Genomic DNA, 25,804 nt, shown 5'->3' on the forward strand with positions numbered 1-25,804 from the left:
TCTGTCTCTCTCTCTCTCTCTGTAGCTCCGTCTTTCAAATAAATACATCTGAAAAAAGTGGGAGTAACTTTAAGGGTGTACAGAATGCTAGATGGAGCAGTGACTCCAATCTACACGGTGAACAAATCCATCAGGACGCTGAGGGAGTCGGGCTGTGCGTTTGCTGCAGAGCAAACACGGCTGTTTAGGGGAAGACCATGTTTAAAGGGGCGCTGCAAAGATGGTTAAGCTGAGATGCGAGGAAAGGCACAGGAAACGCAGTTCACAGAACCGACGTGAAAAAATGCTTTCCTGTTTGCAAATGCAGGAAGGAGGAAGCGGCCCAGCACCTCTCCCCTTGAAGACTGCACTGTCTACCAGCTGGGAGCTGGATGCTAGACTTCCCCGGCCGGCACCCCAGCTCGTAGGACAGATGGCCTTTTATGAGGAGCTGTCACGTCGCCGACCTGACTCACTCAGGACAATGGCCAGCTCCCCAGGCAGTAACTACGGTCATCGGTCACCACCAGAAACTCCAAGGCATCCTCCTGCCTCTTGACCCCCAGCCCAAGCTTTTGCAGCTGGTTCCCCTGATTCCTGTTATCCCTGGGCGAGGAGAGCGCAGATGGGGCTTGCACATAGGTGCCAAGCACTGTGTTTCCTACCACGCTCGCCTTACTTTTACACCTTTTCTAGAATTCTTCCAGAGGTTATGCTCTGTACAAACAACCTGATGTTCCCAATTTCTCTTCTACCTCTCCTCCACGTCTGAAGAACAGCCTCTGCCAAAGCGGCTGTTTCTGCTTCTTCAGGTCCCTGTGCACTGACGTCCAGTTCACCTTTTGTTCCTTCAGTCCGGGGCCCCTGGCCCACACCACCTTCTTTGAGCTGTGCAAATGCCACAGCTGCACAAGGCCAGCTCACGTCCTCCTTCCCTTTTCGGCCCTTGGTAAATGCCTGCCCTGCTTTGTGCGCTGCTGCTTCCTCTGTGTGAGTGTTGGCTTCCACAAGCTCTTGAGGGAAAAGATGCTATCTCCGACTTGTACTTGTGCCTTGCACACAGGGCCTGGTTAAGTGTTTGAAAGTAATACCAAGAAATGCATACATTTTACTAATCCCCAGGCATCATGTTATACATGTTCAAAGAAGCTCCTTCAAGTTGAGCTGCTAAGTGGGGATTTCCCCCAAGCCTTCATGCTGGAGACAGATTAACAGCGTTCTAAATGCAAAGGTGACTACGGTGTGCCGCTGCTTCAAATCCTTCAGCGGCCCCACAAAGACCACGCAGCTTAGCGTGGCCCTCAAAGCCTCATCCTTCACCACTGTCCACTTCTTGGACTGTGGAATTATCACAGTTCTTATGGTTCTCCTACCTACAGTGCTACCTATCTCCACTGTAACACACATGATTCCATCTACCTGGAATGTCACTCTGTCCATCTCACTAGGCAAACCTCTTTGAATTGATGGAGCTTTGCATGGGAATAATTTCCACAGGATCTTCTCCTACTGTCCCAGTGAAGAAGTACCTGCTTCCAAAGTGCAGTCTGTGGACCAGTGGGTCAACCATTCCCCAGGGACTCCACAGGAGTCCACACACACAGGATCCATGCATCACCTATCAGATCTGGAACCCAGCGATCTGTCTGCCACAAGCCATTCAGGTGGCTCTGCTACTCCATGGGGTCTAAGATCTACAATTCCACATTTTTTCTTAGCCTAGGCAGGTGTCCATCACAAGTGCATCACCCACATGTTGACATAACTGCTTCCTCTGTTTCCTCAGGATGTGGATCACTTTTTCTTTCCCCAAGATTGGAAGCACTTATTAAACAGAATCAAATGAATTCCCTCTAGGAAGCCCACCATTTTAGTGGCAGTAATAATACTGACAGCAGTTAATATTTGTCTGGCATTAACTTTCTTAGAAAAATCCACTATTACAAGTTTAGCAATGTAATCATAGGATATTTTTAAAAATAATCTTAATACATTTATGGTACAAACACCAGCTGATATCCTAGCCTTTTGTATAAAGGAAAAAGGACGTGGAGCCAGGAGACCTGGATTCAGGTCACAGCGCTGACATTTCACTCTGTGGTTCTATACGACGGATCCTTCCATGTCTGGGGGCTCAGCTTGCTTATCTATAGCACACAGACAAGGATGTGACACAACGCAAATGAACTCATGTGCAACGTGTACAGTGCTGTGAAGGGTGTGTGCCTCCTCTCTCTAACCTGCTCTCCAGGTGTGTCCACAGCCCTCCCCTCCGCATTTCATTCCTGTAACGACATCAAGCTCAGCAGGTCAAGATGTGAGGACCGTGCAGAAGCAGGAGGAGAGGGACTGAGCTGGGAGAGAAAAGGAAGGATCGGAGGGAAGCTCAGTCCAGCCCAGCCCAGCAGGTACTCAACCTTTCTCTGCTCTTCTTCACCTGAGAGAGTTTGTGGCCAAGGGCTGACACTGTCAACTTAGCGTCAGCCACCACACAGAGCTGATGTGACGCGAGAGCACCCCACACATGCCTGCCCATTCCACCCACGGGATTCCTGAGGACGGTGTGTGACTGCTACTCTGACCTTTGAGGAACTCTGACCACCCTAGATCTCGTGCAAGACTGAAAAGCTTTGGTCTTTATTCCTGAAAATCGGAGCCAGCCGGGCGAAGCAGCAGACATTACTCAAATGGTAATGAGCCACAGAAAATCAAAGAACTAGCGGCCCAATCACTTTTTCAAGCTACAGACGCAGTCAGTCATCCAAACAGCGATGGGGAAACTCAAAAGTTCTCACAGAGCCTTCCAAAATTCAGGCAGGCATCTTAATAGGCACCCAACAAAAACACCGACAGTAAGCTGTACGAGCAAAGACACGCAGCTGAAGCGAGGTTTGCGGAATATGGTATTTTTTCTGGAATTTCGTCCTGTTCTCCCACGGCTGACTCCTCAGTGCAGGAACAGATGTCTCAGTGCCACGCTCTGCACAGCACATGGTGCCCCACTGTCCCTGCTCAGAGGAAGTGGTACTAGGAGTCCACTCCTGGCCACAGCCTCTGCTGTGCTCAGGTGTCCTCTTCCTGTGGCATCATCTCTCCTCCTCCTCCTCCTCCTCAGCCATTCTCTAAACACCGGCTGTCCCCCACGGTCAGATACAAACAGACAAGGATCTGGCCACCCCAGGACACTCGGTCTCCCGGATTAAACAGGGCCATCTTATTTCAAAAAAGCACTTCTGCTTCCTGACCACTGGGTCTGCCTCCTCCCCACGCCATGGCCGGACAGGGTCCTCCCCATCACCCTACAGACACTGTGTATGTTAACGTTCCTGGGGTGTCTGCACTGGAAACCCCCCTGGGGGCAGTTTCCAACTCGCATCTTTACAAAATGAGCTGTCACTGTCAATCGCTCCCCTTTTCTTGGGTGCAAGAAAAGGCAACAAGTGCAACAACACAACGCCCACCAACAAGAGAAAGAATAAACAATGCATTCCATCTCCACAAAACGAAACATTACTCACCAATAAAAGAATGAATTACTGATCCAAGCAACAATGTAGATGAGTGTTAAAAACGCTACACTGGGAGCAGGTGTCTAGCCATCGTTACTAAAAACGCTACACTGGGAGCAGGTGTCTAGCCATCGTTATGATGCCCCTGTGCTACATCTGAGTGCCTGGGTTGGATTCCCGCTCTGGCTCCTCACTGCAGCTTCCCACAAAAGCAGACCCTGGGATGCAGCTCAAGCAGTTGGGTTCCTGCCTCCCACAACGGAAATACACCTGGAATTCTTTCTCCAGGCTCCTGGTACCTTAAATACCTCAAGTCTACTCTGTTTCCCACCTAAAATAAGGGCAAAGCTGTGTTCTCCCATCCCCACCCACTGCCTGGGTCCACTTGATAGGCTCACCATCTCCTTTTTCAAAATCTCCCACTGGGGCCAGCACTGTGGTATAGTAAGATAAACCTCCAGCTTGGCACCAGCATCCCATATGGGCACCAGTTCGTGTCTCAGCTGCTCCACTTCCAATCCAGATCTGTGCTAATGGCCTGGGAGGGCAGTGGATGATGACCCAAGTGCTTGGGTCCCTGCATCCACGTGGGAGACCTGGAAGAAGCTCCTGGCTCCTGGCTTTGGGTCGGTCCAGCTCTGGCAGTTGCAGCCATTTGGGGAGTGAACCAGTGGATGGAAGGCCTCTCTCACTGTCTCTCCCTCTCTGTCTGTAACTCTGTCTCTCAAATAAATACACACTTAAAAAAAAAAAAATCAACCACTGCCGCAAACGGGCTTTTGTCCAGGAAGTGCCCGCAGACTGAACTGAGTAAAGGCGGTGCCCACAAAGGCGAGGGGGAGCAGGGATTGTGGTGAAAGTGACGCCGGGCTGAGGGCCGGAAAGGGTGAGAGGTCACTTGAATTGATGGGCGTTTGCTGGGAGCATTTATTTTTCTCCCAGAGAGTGGGTCAAGCATCTTAGGAAAGTGAACCCACATAACGCGGTGCTATCGCTCTAGGCCATGGCGGATAGTGAAGCAGGATATTTAGTTACCGTGATCTCATGGGACCTGCACAGAAAGCGGACTACACATCTGCCAATAGACGTCAGCTTTCGGTAGGGCTGCCGAGTGGGACAGAAAGGAACAAAGATTCCCAGACAGAGCAGACGGGCACTGCTGACTTCTGTGTGTGTATGCATGTCCCTGTGTGTACCACTTGTGGATGGATGTGTGTATCACACATGTTGATGCATGTGTGTGTTTCCATAATTAAGATACACAAATGCTCAGGTTTTCTCCATACAGTTCATGGTAATAAGTACAGATGATTGTTATCGCTGTAGGGATGAGAAAGTTGATGCATGAGGAAACCTCAAAAAGGTCATGGAAAATGGAATCAAAAGACATTATATTTTGGTGCCAAAAGAATTAAAATCCACACATCGTTAGTAATATGCATTTCTCCTGAACTTTTAAAGACTTCCTCTTATGTATGTATGGATCTTAAAATGTTTCCGCACCAAAAAAATTATCTTTTAATACCATTTCCACCAACTTTTTGAAGTACCCTCATAGAATAAAATCAAGATCTGCTTCAGTTCTCTTCAGCAGGTTTTTGCATTTTTATAATACATACCAAGCCCTCTAATTTACAAAAAGTGGTTACTGCATGTCAGCACCAGCTAGGGATTGGGGGGTGCAGGGGACGGAGCTGGCTGGTCCAGGGACACTTCTACTCAATTATGTGTCAAGGGTAACACGGTCACCCCTACGGACTTGGGTCCTGGCCTGCCAATCATCCACCTGTGACCTCGTGTGCCAGTCATAATGCTCTCTACACCTCAGCTCTCTGATCTGCCAAATGGGCAGACAACCGAGGCTGCCTGGCAGGCTGGGCGTGCCGTGGCCGCCAGTGGATGAGAGCACAGCTCCTCCGCACACTCACACGTCAGCTCCAGCTGTGTTCAGTCTGCGTAGCACACGGCTTCTGAGAAGAGCAAACTGGCCTCTATTAATAAAATAAAGCACCAGGGCTCCTAAAAACTCCAGAGGGCCTTTGCCTTTACTTTCAGACAGTGGGGCTTGGCTCCCACAGGAGCAGAGAGGAACCCGTGGACCCTACGCAGGGAGTGAGGGCCCACTCTGAGAGGCCGTGGACCCTCTGCAGGAAGTGAGGGCCCGCTCTGAGAGGAACCTGTGGACCCTCCGCAGGGACAGTGAGGGCCCGCTCTGAGAGGAACCCGTGGACCCTCCGCAGGGAGTGAGGGCCCACTCTGAGAGGAACCCGTGGACCCTCTGCAGGGACAGTGAGGGCCCACTCTGAGAGGAACCCGTGGACCCTCCGCAGGGAGTGAGGGCCTGCTCTGAGAGGAACCCGTGGACCCTCCACAGGGAGTGAGGGCCCACTCTGAGAGGAACCCGTGGACCCTCCGCAGGGAGTGAGGGCCTGCTCTGAGAGGAACCCGTGGACCCTCTGCAGGGACAGTGAGGGCCCACTCTGAGAGGAACCCGTGGACCCTCCGCAGGGAGTGAGGGCCCACTCTGAGAGGAACCCGTGGACCCTCCACAGGGACAGTGAGGGCCCGCTCTGAGAGGAACCCGTGGACCCTCCGCAGGGAGTGAGGGCCCGCTCTGAGAGGAACCCGTGGACCCTCCACAGGGACAGTGAGGGCCCGCTCTGAGAGGAACCCGTGGACCCTCCACAGTGAGGGAGGGCCCACTCTGAGAGGAACCCGTGGACCCTCCACAGGGAGGGAGGGCCCGCTCTGAGAGGAACCCGTGGACCCTCCGCAGGGACAGTGAGGGCCCGCTCTGAGAGGAACCCGTGGACCCTCCGCAGGGAGTGAGGGCCCACTCTGAGAGGAACCCGTGGACCCTCCGCAGGGAGTGAGGGCCCACTCTGAGAGGAACCCGTGGACCCTCCGCAGGGACAGTGAGGGCCCGCTCTGAGAGGAACCCGTGGACCCTCCGCAGGGACAGTGAGGGCCCACTCTGAGAGGAACCCGTGGACCCTCCGCAGGGAGTGAGGGCCCAATCTGAGAGGAACCCGTGGAACCTCCGCAGGGACAGTGAGGGCCCACTCTGAGAGGAACCCGTGGACCCTCCACAGTGAGGGAGGGCCCACTCTGAGAGGAACCCGTGGACCCTCCACAGTGAGGGAGGGCCCACTCTGAGAGGAACCCGTGGACCCTCCGCAGGGAGTGAGGGCCCACTCTGAGAGGAACCCGTGGACCCTCCACAGTGAGGGAGGGCCCACTCTGAGAGGAACCCGTGGACCCTCCACAGGGAGGGAGGGCCCGCTCTGAGAGGAACCCGTGGACCCTCCGCAGGGACAGTGAGGGCCCGCTCTGAGAGGAACCCGTGGACCCTCCGCAGGGAGTGAGGGCCCACTCTGAGAGGAACCCGTGGACCCTCCGCAGGGAGTGAGGGCCCACTCTGAGAGGAACCCGTGGACCCTCCGCAGGGACAGTGAGGGCCCGCTCTGAGAGGAACCCGTGGACCCTCCACAGGGAGGGAGGGCCCGCTCTGAGAGGAACCCGTGGACCCTCCGCAGGGAGTGAGGGCCCGCTCTGAGAGGAACCCGTGGACCCTCCGCAGGGACAGTGAGGGCCCACTCTGAGAGGAACCCGTGGACCCTCCGCAGGGAGTGAGGGCCCACTCTGAGAGGAACCTGTGGAACCTCCACAGTGAGGGCCCACTCTGAGAGGAACCCGTGGACCCTCCACAGTGAGGGAGGGCCCACTCTGAGAGGAACCCGTGGACCCTCCGCAGGGACAGTGAGGGCCCACTCTGAGAGGAACCCGTGGACCCTCCGCAGGGACAGTGAGGGCCCACTCTGAGAGGAACCCGTGGACCCTCCGCAGGGAGTGAGGGCCCAATCTGAGAGGAACCCGTGGAACCTCCGCAGGGACAGTGAGGGCCCACTCTGAGAGGAACCCGTGGACCCTCCACAGTGAGGGAGGGCCCACTCTGAGAGGAACCCGTGGACCCTCCACAGTGAGGGAGGGCCCACTCTGAGAGGAACCCGTGGACCCTCCGCAGGGAGTGAGGGCCCACTCTGAGAGGAACCCGTGGACCCTCCACAGTGAGGGAGGGCCCACTCTGAGAGGAACCCGTGGACCATCCGTAGGGAGTGAGGGCCCGCTCTGAGAGGAACCCGTGGACCCTCCGCAGGGACAGTGAGGGCCCGCTCTGAGAGGAACCCGTGGACCCTCCGCAGGGAGTGAGGGCCCGCTCTGAGAGGAACCCGTGGACCCTCCGCAGGGAGTGAGGGCCCACTCTGAGAGGAACCCGTGGACCCTCCGCAGGGAGTGAGGGCCCACTCTGAGAGGAACCCATGGACCCTCCGCAGGGACAGTGAGGGCCCACTCTGAGAGGAACCCGTGGACCCTCCGCAGGGAGTGAGGGCCCGCTCTGAGAGGAACCCGTGGACCCTCCACAGTAAGGGCCTGCTCTGAGAGGAACCCGTGGACCCTCCACAGTAAGGGCCTGCTCTGAGAGGAACCCGTGGACCCTCCGCGGGGAGTGAGGGCCCGCTCTGAGGCTGTGTGCGTGTGCGTACGCATGCATCACCATCTCTGCCTCGAAGATCTGCCGCGAGTGCACAGCGCACTGAACTCTCACGTGGCCCGCGTACAAGAATGCTTGGTTTAAGCCCTGCGTTTCGCTAAGGATGCACATTAGTTTTGAGTCTGGGAAACTTCAAACTACTTCGATTGCCTTCTGTGTTTTGTCTCGTTAGGTAGAGGCGAAAAGTTCCAGTTCTTGCTCTGGGCCAACATACAGCATGTGTTTTAATCAAAACAAGAAGCAGGCTATGAACAGAGGGGAAAACCGGGGAGCAGAAAGCCCGGGTGACAGAGCAGCACTGCTGTGGCCGAGCAGGAGGGGGCTCTGACATCGGCACCCAGCCTGCAAGCAGCTTCTGCAAATGCGGGTGCTCTTCCCACCCCACCTGCCGACGAACCAGGGATGAGGCTTACGGGCTGCCAGGGGAAGAGCGTCACAGAATCCGAAAACATGAAAGCGCAATCTTGGGAAACTACGTTTCTTTATACGTCAGTGAAGGATCACAAGGAAAAATCTTCATTTTGCAGCTTTAACATTTAGTATAATCTCCACTCTTTCCTCAAAGAAGCCGTTAACATTCATTGTTCCTGAACAGCCAGAGTATTGTCAGTTCAGTATGTAGGAGGTGATCTCTGATTCTTTCTCCATGAAAAATATTAAATGAGAACAACACAGTTCTGGCATGTTTAAGGTACTAAACCCAGAGCAAACAGAGCTCTGATAAAATAATCTACTGTGCTGTAGATGAGTAAAAATAAACTTAAAAGGTAGAGTCTTTAGTCTCCAGTGGATCAGGGCTTCTCATTCTCAAAACTGCTGACATGTGAGGTCAGGTAATTCCTTTCATAGGAGACTGTCCAGTGCACTGTGTGACACCGACAAGCATCCCCCATCTCCACCCATGAGATGCCAGTAGCACTTGCCCAACTATGACAATTAAACTGTCACCTGCTACTGGCTGTAGTTCCTGGAGAAGACAAAGAGGGGCTACCGTCCCTGACACACACCACTGCCACAAACCAGATCTCCCTTAGAGAGGCAGCAGTGTATGGTAGCTAAAGATGGATACTCTTTTTTTTTTAAGTTTATTTTTATTCATCTGAAAGGCAGAGCAAAAGAGAGAGAGAGAGAGACAAAGACCTACACAGATCTTCCACCGATTGGTTCACTCCTCAACTGCTTGCAACAGCTGGGGCTGGACTACACTGAATCCAGGAGCCAGGAGCCAGGAGCTCTGGGTATCCCATGTGGGTGATGGGGACTCAAGTACTTGGGCCATCATCTGCTGCCTCCCAGGGGATGCATTAGCAGGAAAGTAGATCAAAAGTGGGGGCAGGACTTAAACCAGGGCACTCTGATATGGAATGCAGGGCTCCCAAGCAGTGGCTTGCCCTACTGCACCGTAACGCCCACCCCTGACAGTGACTACTCCTGCACACACAGTGCTGCTGATCCACTGGCTGACTCTGGTCTCATCTAAGGTCTTCATTCCTCAGACTCCTCATCTATAAAGTGAGGACGATAATGGCGCCCTCTCCGTGGGACTATTGTGAGCATTACAGAAGGTAACACCTATCCCAGGAACTGTCGGCCATTATTACATGTGTGATCAGTTCCATACAACTTCAAAACCCGACTTAAACTTAAACGCAGGCTAAAGATACAAAGAGTAGAAGCATATTCAAGGGGGAAGTTTGGGTACAGTTACACAGTTACAGATGGATATCTTTATTTATATTTCAAAGTGGTCAAGTTATAGAGCTTCAACGATTGCATAATCTGTAGGCTCCTTTGCTAAACAGCCTCAGTTATTGCTTCGCGTATTTTATTATCTTTCAAGTGGAGATTCCTAATTCATCAAAATTATGGGCTTCTGCCAGATGATTCTTCTGTAAATACAACTGCTCTGCTGTGTCTGAAAAAAGAAAGCTTGACACCATGCCTGGGCTTTTCCCTCGAGGTCTTTCTTCACCATTGGTCATATAAATATTATTGTATTATTCGTTGAAATAATAACAGAAGCTACCATTTTTAAGAGCAACTTGCTGTGTGCCAAGCTAAGTGTTTCATGTGGCTGATTTCACTCAGGCCTCAAAACAACCTTAAAATGATGTGGGTATCTGGGAGAGGTGAAGTTCACGTTCCCAAAACACTTGCCAGGTAAAGCCCAGAGCAAAACAGAGGCCCAGGCTGGCTGCCTTCAAGGAATTTGCTCTTGAAACGTAACTTCATTATAAAAGTCAGAGAGCAACCACACAACTTCTAATCTTAACACAGATTTTCCTTTCCATATCACCTTCCTTCCTACCTACGTCCTCCACGCTATCACTTTCCGGGCTTCTCATCCTGTGAAAAATGCACATAAAAACCACACTCTGGCTCTGGGCACATTCAAGTCAAGCTCACTGAATGAGAGAGCAAGAGACAGACACTGCAGGATGGAAGATCTCTTCACACTGGTCCTAAGAAGAACTGAAAAAATTGCCTGCAAACTGAAATAGGAAAAGGTGGTACCAAAAACCTCATCCAAAAGAGCATGTGAAGTTCTCGGGTACAATGCTCATCCTATTTTAATTCGAGTAGGAGCAGAGGAATGAAGCTGCTGCCAGAGGCTGTCTCCACTGGTGACCCCAACCTCCAGGCTGCGAGACACAAATGAGAGAGAAGGTCCGGACGGTGAGCTTGGAGGTCCTGGTGAGCTCAGGCACAGGCATCCACCTCGTGCTGCGGGGGCTCTCGAGGCTGCCGCATGGCAGAAGTGGCCACGTGGCCCAGCAGGGGTCACAGGAGGCTCTGAGGGAGGGGCTGGCAGACAACCACTGAGAGCAGCCCTGCGTTAGCCTGGAGGCAGCAGCATGTTCTGGGCGTTCTGAACTCACACTCACCAGCCCACAGCTTTACAGGATTTCAACTGGTCAACTCTAGACCCTTCCTCAGTTATCCTGACAGTGTCCAGTCTGTGCTCTGCTACCTACGCTGACTAGGAGGGCCTTTACTAACAACTGCCAACAGGGCTGTCCTTCTGTCTGTCCTCATGAATTTTAGAATGCTGCCTTTGGAACAGCCAGCCATCTAAGAGGACTGGAAATTATCATTCTAATAATTATACCCATAATTAACCTTATCAAAGTACCTACTATATAAAGGCACATTATAAATGGACTCAATAGTTTTGACAACACTTGAACAGATTAAGAATGGCAGGCAAGGTAAGGTCAAGTGCTTTGCCTTCCCAAACTCATCCACTTAAGGAGGACTCACTTCTTGGTCTAGGAAACCCCCAAAATCACAGGATTTCTGCTGTCAATTTGTTTTTGTTTGTTTGTTTGTTTTTTTTTTTTTTTTTTTTTGACAGGCAGAGTGGACAGCGAGAGAGAGAGACAGAGAGAAAGGTCTTCCTTTTGCTGTTGGTTCACCTTCCAATGGCCGCCACGGCTGGCGCACTGCGGCCAGCGCACCGCGCCGATCCAAAGGCAGGAGCCAGGTGCTTCTCCTGGTCTCCCATGGGGTGGATGGCCCAAGCACTTGGGCCATCCTCCACTGCACTCCCGGACCACAGCAGAGAGCTGGCCTGGAAGAGGAGCAACCGGGACAGAATCCGGCTCCCTGACCAAGACTAGAACCCGGTGTGCCGGCGCCGCAAGGCGGAGGATTAGCCTATTGAGCCGTGGCGCCGGCCCAATTTGTTTTATTTTAAAATGTGTTTATTTGAAATGCAGAGAGCACCAGACAGATAAAGAGAGAGCTATTTTTTCTACTGGTTCACTCCCCAAATGTCCCAGGGCTGAGCTGGGTGCTGGGAACTGGGAACTCAATATAGGCCTCCCATATGGGTGGCCACCACTGCCACCCCCTGAGGTCTGCATTAGCCAGAAGCTGGAGTCAGGAGCCAGCACTGGGTATCCAACCCAGGCATTTCGATCTCAACCAGTATCCTAAGCACGATGCCAAACACCTGCCATGCTGTCAGTTTCTAATATGGCTGGAAGTGTTGAAGATACACAGACTGCCGTAGTGAAAGCAGCCATAAAGGTGAAGACAGACTAGTTTGCAAGCAGTACTACTTACAGATATGTCATCACTGAAGTCTATTTCATCCAAATCAAGGTATTCAGGGGCTTCCATTATTCTTCTTTGCACATTTTGAGTGTGGTCAAATACTTACAAATTCCTGGACAAAACAAAAGCAGAAAAGGCAAGAACTTGGTCAGCTGTCTCATAACCCACGGTAACATTTATGTTTAAACAAACCAAGGGGGAGGGTCACTGGGTGCAGGTGCTGCCTTGCAGCCTGCTTCCCCTTGTCACTGTCCCCACCCTGGCTTTCCAGGAGCAGAGAGCAGAGCACCTGCTTGCTCCCCAGTGAGCACCACAGCCCTTACTTGATCTGTTCATCTCTGTCCCTGCCAGAACAGTAGCTTGGTCAGAATTTCCCCCCATGGTGACTACAGGGACTCATCCCAGTCCACACCCAGCCTTCGCTACACCCTGGGAAAAAGCAGGGGCTTCGGAGATGGGCAGCCAGCCCGGCCACCTCAGAAAAACCCTATTCAGATACTTCCTGCAGGAACGTTGTTGGAGGTTGTGCATGGCGCAATGAATACTGGAACTCCACAGTAATAATATAAGCACAAAACAGACAGCAACGAACCCAGAATAATGAACATTTTAGAATTTGCACTGTAACTTCCATCCCACCCTCCAAGCAAAGAAAGAAAAAAGGATCTAAGTCTAGATCTAAACCATGGAGTTACCACAGTGTCCTCTGCTTCAGACAGCTTGGCCTGACTGTGCCCCAGGATGTCCTGTGCATTCTTCGAGGTAAGACTCGCTGCCTCCCACCACGTTTTCCTGTCACTGATCATCACCCCCACTACCAGTGACACCCACAGATGTCAAGAACAGAAACACAACTCCTGGAAGCACCCCGCTGGGCAGTTATCTTCCACTGAGCCAACGCTCAGATGTCGAAAGACAATTCCATCTCCCGCCACTTGTCTTTTCTGTAAGAGTTGTCTTAAATACCCAGTCATAAGTATCGGAAATAATTCACTTTGCCCTCTCTTCTGGTTCTATAACCAAAGTGTGCTTGCAGAACTCTAAGGAGCTTATTAATGAAAAGTCGAAGTTCATCCAGGCTGAGAAAAATGGGCTTCCCAATAAAAGATCAGGAGTATGGAAGATCCTGTCTTTTACAAGGAAATTCTTATTCTAAGGTATCACTTTTGTATATTATAGAAAACAAATAATAAAAAGCCCTCATACCTGAGACCCATCTGACTTAATCCTCCATGTTTCCTCTCCTTCCCTTTCCACATGCATATACCATGTTTACAGTTTTAACTACAGAGGATACAGAAGCCACCCAGGAAGGATTAGGATGTTACTCCATGCTTAAGTGAGATGACCCAGTTTGAATAAGCAGAAGTTCCGAGGGACAGACATTTGGCCCAATGTTTAACACGTCACCTGGGACACCTGCATCCCACACTGGAGTGCTGGATAAAAATCTCGGTTCTGCTTACAGTTCCGGCTTCCTGCTGATGTGCACCCTGGGAGGCAACAGGTGATGGCTCAAGGACTTGGGTCTTGGCCACTCACAAGGGAGATGTGGATTGAATTCCTGGCTCCTGACTTCAGCCTGGCCGAGTCCTGACTATTGGAGGTGTTCAGGTTGTGAACCGGAATATGGGAAATCTTTCTATGGCTGTCCCTGTCTTTCAAGTAAAATGAAACAGAATACATTAGAAAGTTCTTCTAAAATCACATTAAAGCTTAAAAAGAAAAAAATCAATGTGATTTGTAAAAAATATTTAAAACTGGGAATTATACCAATTATAGAAATCTAAAAATGAGTTCAAGCACATTTTTGTGTACAAGAATTGATTTATTTTCCTCAAATCCTCAAAGAGTGTTTCAGAGGAAAACACAGGCACTCATACTTGCTAGTTATTTTCAAGAACTTTCTCATCCGTTCTGGTGGATTCTGGGACAACCCAACCCTCTGGCTTCCAGGTTGTCTGCAATCAGACTTTTCCAGCCATCTGCCCCTCGTTGTGGGCTGCTCATCTCCAGACCCCGTCCCCACGGCCTTGATGCCTGACACACAGGACACTGGGTGTCAGGCTGGGGTGCAGCACCGCGAACACGGAAATACAAAGAAACCAAGCAGAAAGCATGCATAAGCTGCTGTCCCAGTGGGTCTCTAAATAAGTGGAAATACAAAACGAAGCACGAGGTTATTTCAGTGAGCTTGGGGGAAAAATGGAATTAGGAGACAAGGCACATTTTCTGTGAGCTTTCTGAAGACTCCTCCTAGCAAATGCAGATGAACACAGCTTAACTGAGCAAATGAACAGAAGATCCCTGAACCTGGCTGAGCTGCCCCGGCAACAGAGCGCTCAGCATCCAATGGGCACCCCACGGGAACACGGCTCACAGATGACACACGTGACCGTGAAGCGGGCAGGCCTTGCAGGTGCACTCAGTGAGAGGCGGGGTTCTCTCCAGGCCAGGTCAGAGGGGCCAGGACCGTCGCAGCCACTGCTGGGAGGCCTGGGCACAGCTCCTGTTCGTCCTAGTGGGCTGGACGACCCCGCCCAGAAGCAGGGCATCCACGGCTTCCCTTCCCTCCTTCGGAGGCCTCCAGACTCAGCCACGGCTCGCAGCCTAGACCCAGTTCCTCTGTCTGACTTCAGCGCTCCCCTCCCAAGGAACACTTGCAAAGACTTCATATTCTTGCTGGGGCCTGCAAACCCCCCAGGATCCACTAACCCCAGCGTCCTTCCCAGGCAAGGGTGCAACGGCCAATGCCCCTTTCTCCTTCCTCACCTGCCTTGCCCTGGAGCTCCAGGCATCCCTGAGCACGCACCCAGGGCAGCCGCCACGAGGAAAAATCAGAAAGATGGAGCCCGAGCTTTTCTCACCGGCTCTTCTGCCCCTCCCACCAAGCCACCCAGGGAACCTACGAGCCACTGTACAGAACAAGGCTCCCCGGCAGCTCCAGGGGGCACCCACAGGAGGCCCACGAGGCCAGTCTGGCCCTAGCTCTGGGCTGAAAACATCAAATCAGTTGCCATCTTGTAGGCTTTGGATGATTTCATATAAAAATCTGGATTTCCAGTTTCATTTACAAAATATCCAAAGCTCTGGCAACACAGGCCCTCCTCTCCCACCCACGGCAACAACCAGCTGGAGCTGAACAGCTGGGCCTCCCACCTGGCCCCATGGCTGGATCCAGGCTGCAGCACTCATCTCGGGACAGGGAAGCATCTGAGAGTCTGACCCTTGAGAGGGATTCAGTGCTGAGCTCTAAGGGCCAGGGCCACTACCCCCATCTCCACTGGTGCCTCTTGCCAAAACACTGACTTCATCTGTATTCTCAGATTGAATTCGTATTCAAGGAGCGTTTCACATCTACACGCGCAACAAAACAAAACTCCCTGCACATGAACTACCTACGTGTCACTGCTTTGTGCTCCCCTTCCTAGGAGAAAAAGAAAACCTTTGCAAACGCAGTAAAATGCTACGAGGCAGGGCTTATGTTTCTTCCGCTTTACAACTGGAGGAAGGAAGGGCCCTTGCCTTGTCGTGACTAGTGTGGATGTACGCGGTGCCACTCCACAGCTATGACCAGAGGGGACGGAAGGAAGCCGCGCCAAGTGCAAGCTCCGGAACCGCCCAAACCCATCATCAATCTGGCCGGGGCAGCAGCAGGGAGGCCAGTGGGCTCACCTCCTGGGGCCGGCAGGAGTGGGCAGCGCCCAAGGGGGAGAGAGGCTTCAGCCTCCCCTGCAAGGATGACCCAGCCCAACGTCCTGCATGTCAGAGTTTTCCTGCTGTGCACCGCCGTCGGCCTCTGCTCCCAGTCAGGTGTGTGTGCTGCACCCTCACACCGGCAGCCCGGACCCTGGACGCTGCAGTCACTTGGCCTGGTTCCCGGGTGTCTACGGGGACTTTGTTTTGTACAGCAGTCCCTCTCCCCCTAAATCCTTCTCCCCAGGTCTGTTCACCTGGAGGACTGACTGCTGGCTGATCGGACCCTTCCTACTGCAAGCCCACCTGAATTTCTCTTCACTGGTATTTAACTGATTACTCACTGAGGCAGGTGTGCTGTGTGCACATAAACAAGTCTTCAAAGGGGGCAGAGTGAAGACGCAGACCGGCCCAGGGGAGGGAGAGTAGGCAGAGGTCAAGGGACTATTTCTCAATGCTGCAGCTCTCTCAGTGTGCGTAGGAACACTGACAGAAGGGTGATGAGTAAAGTACCAGGACGTGGGGACAAAGAGCCAGGGCTGGGGCCTGTGTGCCGGGCAGATGTCGGGGTTGACGCTATGGTCCCCTTCTGTGAATGTGCCCCAGGTGCAGGGAGAAGCCTGACCCCAACTCCAGCTGGGCAGCTGAGGAGCAACACAGAGAGCACCCACATACTCGAGCCCGGCAGCACTCCACCAGCTCAGTCTCACAAACTGCCCAGGGCAGGAGTCCTCCCAGTGCCTACGGAAGAGCAGGTGTCGGGATCCAGCCCCTCATGGTCCATCACCACCAAGACACCTTCTCCTGGGAGACCTCGGTCTCGGCCCAGCTGCCTCCTTCCAGGGATGAGAAAGACAGCCGAGCCACAACAGAGCTAGAGAACAAAGACAGCACAACCAAGTGAAAAGGTGGCCTCTCTCCCCACTTCCAGATGATGATGTTCTGTTTGGTGCTGTTGCTTTTTGGCTATGACTTGAACACTGATGTCAGACAATCATCCCAAATGGAGACTTCCAAAAAAATCTGTTGCGTAACAGCAGCATTGCTAGCAAGAGCATGGAGTGGCCCACAACAGGTCGAGAAACTACACTCATCTTAATGTACGCTTTCTGGGGCGCTTGGCTCATAAAAGGCTCCCTGATTTGTGACTCCAGTCACATATCACATAAATTGCTCCACTGAAATTCTTGTTAAAATGTATTGCCTCACTCGGTTTTACGGGGAGTCAGCAAGGGCTCGTTCTGAAGGCTCACATTACACAGACTTCTCCCCGGCTGCCAGAGTCACCACTGCTACGCTTACCATTTACCACAGGCCCGATAATTAAAAATAAGCCGGTCTTGTCAAAGTAGATGAGCGGCCTGCACTCCATGATGAGGTCAGGGCAATCCAGCCGCACCACCGTATCTTCACTCTGTACCCACCAACACTCCGCGCAACAGCTACTCCCTAAACACACGTGTGTGCGCGCACACAAGCCTGCCGAATTTTGCATCGGGATAAATTTCCCATCTCAAAGCCTTGCCTATAGATCTTGACCTTGCTTCCTCCAATGCAACAGCTCAAAAAAAATTTTTTTTTTTCACCAATTCTATCTGTCTGCACTGGAAGGCTTGGGTGGAAATGCTGTCCCCAGCTGGCTCCGTAGCTTGCCTGGCAAGGAAGCAACTCATCCCAAATGCTGGATTCAGTTTCTTTCCCTCTTTGATTCGACAGTGGCCAGAGCATGGCAGTTGCTAAATGCCGTCTTGTGGCAGAAAAATGATACAGGCAAGGCGTTTCAGGAGACTGAAGGAGAGCCAAGCAGTATCTGTGAGAGAGAAAGCAGGGGAGCATAGGGGCTATGGATTTTTGCCACTTCTCTTTATGGAATATTCTGGGTGTCTTAGCTAGGCACTCTGCACACCAGGATGGGGCACACAACGCGAGAGGAGACAAGCCAGACCACAGTCACTGCAACAGAAGGAGGTGCCTGCCAAACAGAATGCACACACAGGGCCCCAGATGCTTAATCTGGACCTTGGAGACAGGGAAGTCTGCCTGGGAGAGGCGGGAGCTGAGGCTGGGAGCTGAAGGAGGAGACTGGAGGGTCCGAGGAAGCGCCCAGCAGCGGGTACAGCATGCATGAAGGCTTGCTGGTGAGAGTTCTGCACTGGGATTTCCAGAAAGATGGTAATAGTGGTACAGCACCAAACGCAGCACTTCTGCTTCCTGAAGGTTGAAGGCCAGGGTATGGGGAGACACAAAAGGGTACTTCCAAAGCCGAAGAGTTAAATAGAGCACAACTTCTTGGAATATCCGTGTTTCTGGCGTACTTGGTAACATACAAGGGAGTGTTTGGTATCACTGGCAGGCTTGGATGCTTGCATGTGGTAACGTGGGGCAGCTCCAGCTCCCAGAGAGGAGAACACATTGCTGAGCTCCTTGCCTGTGCTGAGGGGGCCCCCACAGGAAAACCTCAAGCAATCTCTGCGCAGGCTGGGGCTGGGGGCTCCCAATGAGACTTGATGGCTCCCTTTGCCTCATAAAGACCCTGGGACATGACCTTCCTGGGGTTCTCCTGTGTGGGTTGGGGTTAGGGGGCAATGGGGGACAGTGTTGTGGTGTGGCGGGTTAAGCCCCTGCCTGGGATGCTTGCATCCTGTGTGAGCACTACTCTACTTCAGATTCACCTCCCTGGTAATGCACCTGGGAAGGCAGCGGATGCTGGCCCAAGACTTTGGGCTCCTGCTACACACCTGGCCGTCTGGGGAGTGAACCTGCAGATGGAAGATCTATCTATTTCTTCCCCCAACTCCCACTATAACTCTGCCTTTCAAATAGACAAATAAATCTTTTAAAAAAAAATCTCAGAGATCAGGAAGCCAAGGCTCAGAGAGGTTCTGTAACTGCCTCATCTACACACAGGCAAGCTTCTAATTGAAGTCTAGTTCTTTCTTTCTTACTTGTCAAAACTGCAGTGTTAAGCAACACTGCATCTGTGTCATACATTTCACGTTTCCTACTCATCTTCAATACTTTCTATACGACTATGTCCATTACAGTTCTGTGAGGGGAGAGGGGGGTATGCAGCATGATTTACGACTTGCACTCATACCCTTCCTACTTGACAGATGGAAAACATTCAGAAATATTCTGGCCAACGTTAGGTCCTACTCAGAGAGAAAGCCAGCTAACAAATCGCTTCCTGCTAAATGGCCCAGAGCCCTCCCGGTCCACCCACTCTGCTCCAAGACCTGGGAATGTCTTTGAACCACTGCGCTCAGAGTGCCATGGGTACCCTTACCCCTGAGCTGTATTGTGACGAGTGTCCACGAACCATTGCTCCGAATTCTTCTTTCAACAGAGTCTACATAGAAGTGGGGGGGGGGGGGGTGTTGGGCACAGTGGCTTAAGCTGGTTCCTGGGACACGCACATCCCGTGTCACAGTGTCTGATTGGAGTCCTGGCCACTCCACTTCCTATCCAGCTTCCTGCTAATGCTTTCGGAAGGCAGGAGCTGATGGCTCCAGATCCTGAGTTCCTGCTGCCCCCTGGGGAGACCTCGGTGGAATTTCCATGCTCCTGGCTTTGGCCTGACCCAGCCCCAGCTGTTGTAGGCATTTGAGGAGTGAATCAGCAGATGGAAGATTTCTCCTTCTCTCTCTCTCGCTCTGCCTTTCAAATACAATGAAAGTAAAAAAAAATAAAAAAAATAGAGGTGGCAGACAAGATCATCACCATTAAAATGTGCTGTACATTGTGATTTAATGCTATAACTGGTACTCAAACAGTATGTTTCACTTTGTGTTTCTGTGTGGGTGCAAACTGTTGAAATCTTTACTTAATATATACTAAATTGATCTTCTGTATATAAAGAGAATTGAAAATGAATCTTGATGTGAATGGAAGGGGAGAGGGAGTGGGAGATGGGAGGAGAGGAGAGGGAGCGGGTGGGAGGGAAGTTATGGGAGGGGGAAGCCATTGTAATGCATAAGCTGTACATTGGAAATTTATATTCATTAAATAAAAGTTAAAAAAATACACAGACGTCTGTGTACTTTACATACCTTACCCACAGGTACTCCTGAACTAGTCTATAAAATGTCACGTTCCACAGGTGGTCGATTCAACACTTTAATTCATCTTCAAAGGAAAGTGGATTAAGACCATGCTTCCTCATGCCTTATCTTACAAGGCAGTAAGTTAGCACTGCACTGGGGAACTTGATGTGAGAGGCCAGGATCATTCCCGTCTTCGGCAGTTCTGAGGCATAATTTATATTTTAAATTCTTCTAAAAGATTTGGGGGAAATTTCAATTTCTGAAATCCGAATGCTGAGAATAAACTATCTTGCACTAGGACCTCAGAGTCTGGAAGGATCTCAATTTTTTTAGCCTAAAGAAGATGTACTCATTTTTTTTTATAGCTTTGAATCTCTGTGTATATATGGAATTTAGAATGCATTTAACATTCAAAATTCTATCTGGAAGAAGAAAAGAACCCATCCTCACAAGAGCTGTACATGAGAAGCCAAAGAAGGAACCATAGGAAAGACACAAACACACACACACACAAGGAAAACACAAGCAGACTCACAAGAAACACACATACAAGGAAGACACACACTGCGCTTAGTTCTGGGTCCCACCTTTGAGCAGGGACTCAGGGTGAGTGGAAGGTAGTGAGACAGAGTGCCAGAGCTAAGACAGCCAGCGACAGGGAAAAGGAGGCAGCGCAGCTAAGGAAACACCGAACTAGGAAAAGAGAAAGGTTTCTCTCCAAGATGAGGACTCTAAAAGACACAGCAGGTGGAAGAGGATTTGACTCCAAGGGCAGGTCTCAGAGGGACTTTCTGGGAAGTGGGTTTCAGTAAAGACTTTCTAATCATGACACCGGAATGGGCTTTACTGGGTTGCCAAGTGAGATCACAACCATCCCAGCAAGAAATGGTCCCCAGGGAAGTTAGGAGGGGCCCTGACAGAGGAAAGAAAGAATCCTGCATGGGGAGGGGACAGGGGGCCTAACTTAGGGCACCTGTGTGGGCTGAGGCGGGACCTTGGGGAACACCCCTAGAACCAGCGCAGGGCCTCAGACAGCGCAGTCCCACCTGGGCCCCCCTGTGGGGCGCTACCGGGCAGTTTCTGTTGAACCTGCTTTATTCTCTTTCACCTCCTCCCCTGCTCCAGCCAACAACGCGGATGAAATATGGTAGCTGAGGGAGAGAAGAGTGAACAAGGGAGTCAGACTGGAAATAAGTTTAAAGAGAGAACAGGACTCTTGTTCATTCAGCAAGCATATGATTTATTTTCTGCTGCAGATTAGAATCTATCAATTCCACAAGGACAAAACTATGACCTAATGAGGTCCAAACAAATAAAACAAAGTATCGGGGAAGAAAAAGGAAACATTTCTAGTCCTGGGAAGTTCAGCATGAGCTTTAGCCAACTGTGTCTCTCACTGGCTTCTGGAAAGGAGCTGTGGAATGATCTGGGAACTGGACTTGCACTCTGTCATGTACAGGAAACTACCCAAACCTAACCCAAGTTCCTGAAGCGGCGATGGCGTATGCTTGACTTTGCAAAGACTGCTTAACTTCTGCGACGGATCTGTTTAGCAGCTAGTATTGAGGACGTATGGAACACAGATGAGAATCCCGACTGCCATTTTAGAGAGGAGCAGACACGACAGCAGGACGCCTGGGGAGTGCTGAAGACCCCATCCTGAGCCAGAGATCTTGGTGTCATGGCAGGCGAGTGTGAGGATTAAGCTCCGGAGCAACCCTAGACGAGGGTTTCCAAACTGTAGCATGCATGGGAATTACGCGGAAGGCTTATGAAGTAGCTTGCTGGGTTCAACTCCCAGAGTTTCTGACTGAACAGCCTGGCATGGGGCCCAAGAATCTGTATTTCTAACAAGGTTTCAAGGTGACACTGATTGAGCTGGTCTCAGAAACCATGTTACAGAACCACTACCTAAGATCAGGGGCTGTTCCCAGCCCTGACTACATCTGCACCTAATTAAAACATGGTGGCCGCTTCCCCACATCCTCCATCTCCCCAGATGTTAGCTTCATTATACAGGATCCATGCCTAGTGCCCTTCTGATTAAACTACCTCAGTGGACTCGGCTAAGCATTTCCCATGAAGACCACCCAGAAATCTCAGAAGGCTGCAAGTCCATCTCTGTGTACTTTCTGGATTCCCTGCGCTGTCCATCGGACAGACAATGGCCCATGCAAGCCTACAGAACTGGGGCCTTGGTTACTTTACAGTTTTCTTTCTCTGTAGCCCCTAACGGCAACACAAATGTCTTAAGTCCCCTCCACTAACGAGGTCCAGATTTATAATGCTCAGTGCAGCCTTTTTAGAGCAGAAATCGCAACTGGTGGGCATCCATTCACCAGAACTACAGTAAAATAAATCCTGGCTCTGTTAAAACAGAAGGAAAATGGGGGAAAAGTCTCTAATAAGAATAAGCTGGAAACTCAATGCTTACACAAATATATGCATCAACATTTACAATAATTACTCATTGCATCTGAAGCACTCCAAATGGCTGTACTGGCTAACAGTGAAACATCAAAACTTGGCCATGTATTTTTAATTAGAATTATAATCTGGATATTTTTATTGAATCCAAACCCAGAAATCAATTATGAGGATTTTATAAATTCTTCTGATATGTAAATGTACCAAGTTAATGACCAAAAATGTGTGTCCTTTTTAAAAATACTATGGTTTGAAATATAGTTAGAGGAACAAGCAAGGATAGAGGCTAAATGTCTATAGCAACCAATATGTGCACAACTATACACACATGCACAGTGTGACTTAGCAAGTAGTAACTCACTGATCCAGTGCTTCTGCCTAATCCCAACTTACTAAAGACGCTGAAGGTAAGGTGAACACAAATAACACGCTTCCAGTTTAGAGGAGGAGATACTATCATCCAAGGTGCAAAATGGGACGCTACACATCCACCCAACACACTTCCTACAAGGGGGGAGCATTTCAAGAAAAACGTGAGGGACGAAGGTTCCGGGAGTACCTTCAGAGATTCAGCTAGGAAACGGTATCCTCAGATCCGCGCAGTGTTTGAACCTTGCACAGAGCAAATACTCAATATCTTGTTTATGCGCAGTTCCTTTCCAGGCTGCGGTCACTGCTGAGCTGCTTTCGACTGGCTACACTAACAAATCTTGGCATCGTCCTAAATCACACAGGTCACGATGGCTATTTTTCTTCCACTTCCAAGAACTTAGTGTTCATATATCTTTTCCGTGCACGGTTTCCCTCCGCAGTCTGTTTTTGGAGAGGAGTCAATTTTCTAGAGGCCCTTTCAGAAACGGTCTGTTGATGAGGGTCACAAAAACCTAGCTGCACCCTCCCAAGACAAGGCCCGTTTGCCAGGGATTAACAAGCAGCTCTCCGCCATCAAGCATATGGAGAAAGAATAACATTTGCAGGCGGTGGGGTGGGCTTTACCTCTTTGGCACCACAGAAGGACACCAACTTCATTTTGTAATTAACCAGCATAAGCAGGAAAGGACTGAGAGCAGAGAAGCCTGAAGAGAGAGCCGAGAGAACAGCTGGAATCAAGACACACGCTGCCAAGTCTTTCAAGAAACAGACTAAGATAAAGTGAGAAATCCAAAGTGGAGTGATCAGCAACATTAATAAAATACTAAACTTGGCTCCTCTAAGGATTTCAACTTCTGAATCATCATCTCCAATCCAGATGTCACCATATGTCATCTTCTTTCTCTTGGAAAGGAGGAAAGACATCCAGAAACAGACGAAGACTAAGATGGCTAAAGGCAGAACATCAATCAGAACTAAAAATATTTTCCCATAGTAAAGTTCTACCTGCTCGTTTCCAAAGTCTATCAGGCAATCCATGTACATCCTGTTGGTGGACAAGGGGTCTGTATCATTTCCTGCGCTCGGGTTCTCTGCCTTTCTAGTATAAACCACCAGTGGGGTGTAGACAGCCACACCAGCCACCCAAAGTGCAGACACCAGCTTCACGGAACGCTCCTGCTGCTCCGGGCTTGCAGCCTCCCTCGAGGGGTGGACGATTTGGTAAAGCTTCCGGTGGTACAGCAGCGCCAAGTGTAACATGAACCAGATGGCCAGAGAGGTTGTCAGGGCTGCTGTGAAGTGCAGAACCTTGCAGCCAGCGGAATCCAGCACAATCCCAGAAGAGTAAACAATCTTTATGACGTTCACCACCAAGTTTTTAATAAGGTGGACGGATGCAAGACTGAAAATGAGAAGAAAGGATGTCTGTACACGTCCAGTGATGCACTTCCTGGTGGTGTAAAACAAACACGTGTTTCCCACACAGCTCACAAGGACCAGAACAGCACAGGCGATGAGTTCGAGCACGTCTGCAGAGGGCTTCATGGTCAACGCCAGACCAAACACCCCGTTCTCTTTAGCTTAAGTCATACAGCCTTTGGTGAACTTTTAGGAGGTCTTAAGTGAAAAGACCCGGATTTAAAAAAAAAAAAAAATCCACCGTGTTGACAACACCATCGAGTGGTAGGGACAATGGCTGAGACGGTCTATAACAGAATCCTGCTGGCTCCAGCGTGTGCTGCTGGAATCAGAGCTTTCCCTGGAGGATTCTGTGTGCTTAACTTAACCATGACGATGAAGCACTGGGTATCAGCTTGTAATTAAAGGTTCTCAGGTGTTTACAGCACAGTGATACAATTTCCTAGACACAGCACAATACGGATTTCAAGAGGAAGAGGATGAGATTACATTTTTGCCAGCTAAGGAAAGGTGACCAGAGAAATCATCCCATTCCGCTCATGGGGGAAAATCAAAGTAGCAGGTTTCTGGATAACAACAAAGATCCCAAAATGATGAGACTTGAGATAAAGTGGCAGTCACCGATGCAAGCTGAGTGGTCTTCTGGATTCTCTGACGTTCTGCGAAGCTGGGACACTTCCTGTTCAGATGATCTCAAGGACTTGTGAGGAATGCAAATGAAGACGATAGAAAACACCCGGGAAAGAAGCAGGGGAGGGAACAGACGGGAGCAGGAAAGGGGGGAGCGAGGAAGGGGAAAGAAAGGAATTGACCCTTTCACAAACATGGGCGTTGTATCCACACCAAGCCTCGAAAGCACCAGTTACAGGAAAACTCAGCAACAAGGAAGTGACTGGGGAGACGTTCCCACCCACGCACGAGGGGCTAGGAGAGGGTTTTGCACTCGGTACGAGCAGAGAGCACAGAGAACAGGCACGGAAACAGACTGTCAAGTAGTCTGGCGTGTACTCACTCTGGATGAATCCTGTTTGCCTGGCATACCCTAATGATCCACCATGGAGACAAACTGCAGGAACGCATGGGCTAAGGGTGTGGGCACAGGCCGAGAAACAGGCCATTCGGGTGCAGACCTCACAGAGTGAGCTGCACTAATTCAGAAGCCTGCCACCTAGCGAGCTAATGCAAGCTTATGAGTTCACTGGAGAGGTTCCCTAGAACATGGTTCCCTAGAACGATGTTGTCTGGCTCCTGGCTGTGCTTTCCTCACAGCGTTTTCTCCTAAGTCTTGTTGTCATCCCCCTTCCCCCCATTCTGCTGAAGCACAACTGGGTATGGCCTGCCCCAGTGTGGGATGCAGCCAGCTTATATGGACTTGGGCAACGGGGCACAACTCATGCCAGCTCTGTGCTCGATGACTTCACACTGACAGCTTGCAATTGGCCATACTGCGAGTATTTATGCCACAGAAACTGGCAAAAGCCACCAATCAGGACTTCTTTGTGTTTTACGAGTACAACGTTGATCTGGCCAAAAAATACAAGGAAGAATAATAGGAAAATAGGTGATATTTAATGTACATAAAGATAATGTCAGTATTCGCTATCCATCAAGCTGTTAAGTAATGGGAAACTCCTAGGGGCACACATGTTAAGAGGCTCAGGATGGTTAAGCAGGCAGGAAAGCGGGCCGTGCAACCCCGCTGTGGAGGAGGCGGGGACTGGGGACAGACACGTCCCATTAAGCCCCTT

General features: G+C 50.7%; 2 protein-coding genes across 4 annotated transcripts in view; both read right to left on the reverse strand.

Moving 5' to 3' along the window:
• The window catches only part of SNCAIP (synuclein alpha interacting protein), a 169,233-nt gene that overhangs the window by 60,212 nt on the left and 83,217 nt on the right, over positions 1-25,804 (reverse strand). For all 3 annotated transcript variants that reach the window (XM_062189808.1, XM_062189806.1, XM_062189809.1), the window contains exon 2: positions 12,109-12,211. In XM_062189808.1, the coding sequence (XP_062045792.1) occupies positions 12,109-12,165 (57 nt within the window). In that variant the 5' untranslated portion in view covers positions 12,166-12,211. The remainder of the gene's footprint in view (positions 1-12,108; positions 12,212-25,804) is intronic.
• Positions 23,211-24,182, reverse strand: LOC133758611 (uncharacterized). The gene has a single exon (XM_062189810.1). The coding sequence runs from the start codon at positions 24,180-24,182 to the stop codon at positions 23,211-23,213; it is 972 nt and encodes a 323-aa protein (XP_062045794.1).

Source organism: Lepus europaeus, chromosome 4 (assembly GCF_033115175.1).
Source record: "Lepus europaeus isolate LE1 chromosome 4, mLepTim1.pri, whole genome shotgun sequence".
Lineage (NCBI taxonomy): Eukaryota > Metazoa > Chordata > Mammalia > Lagomorpha > Leporidae > Lepus > Lepus europaeus.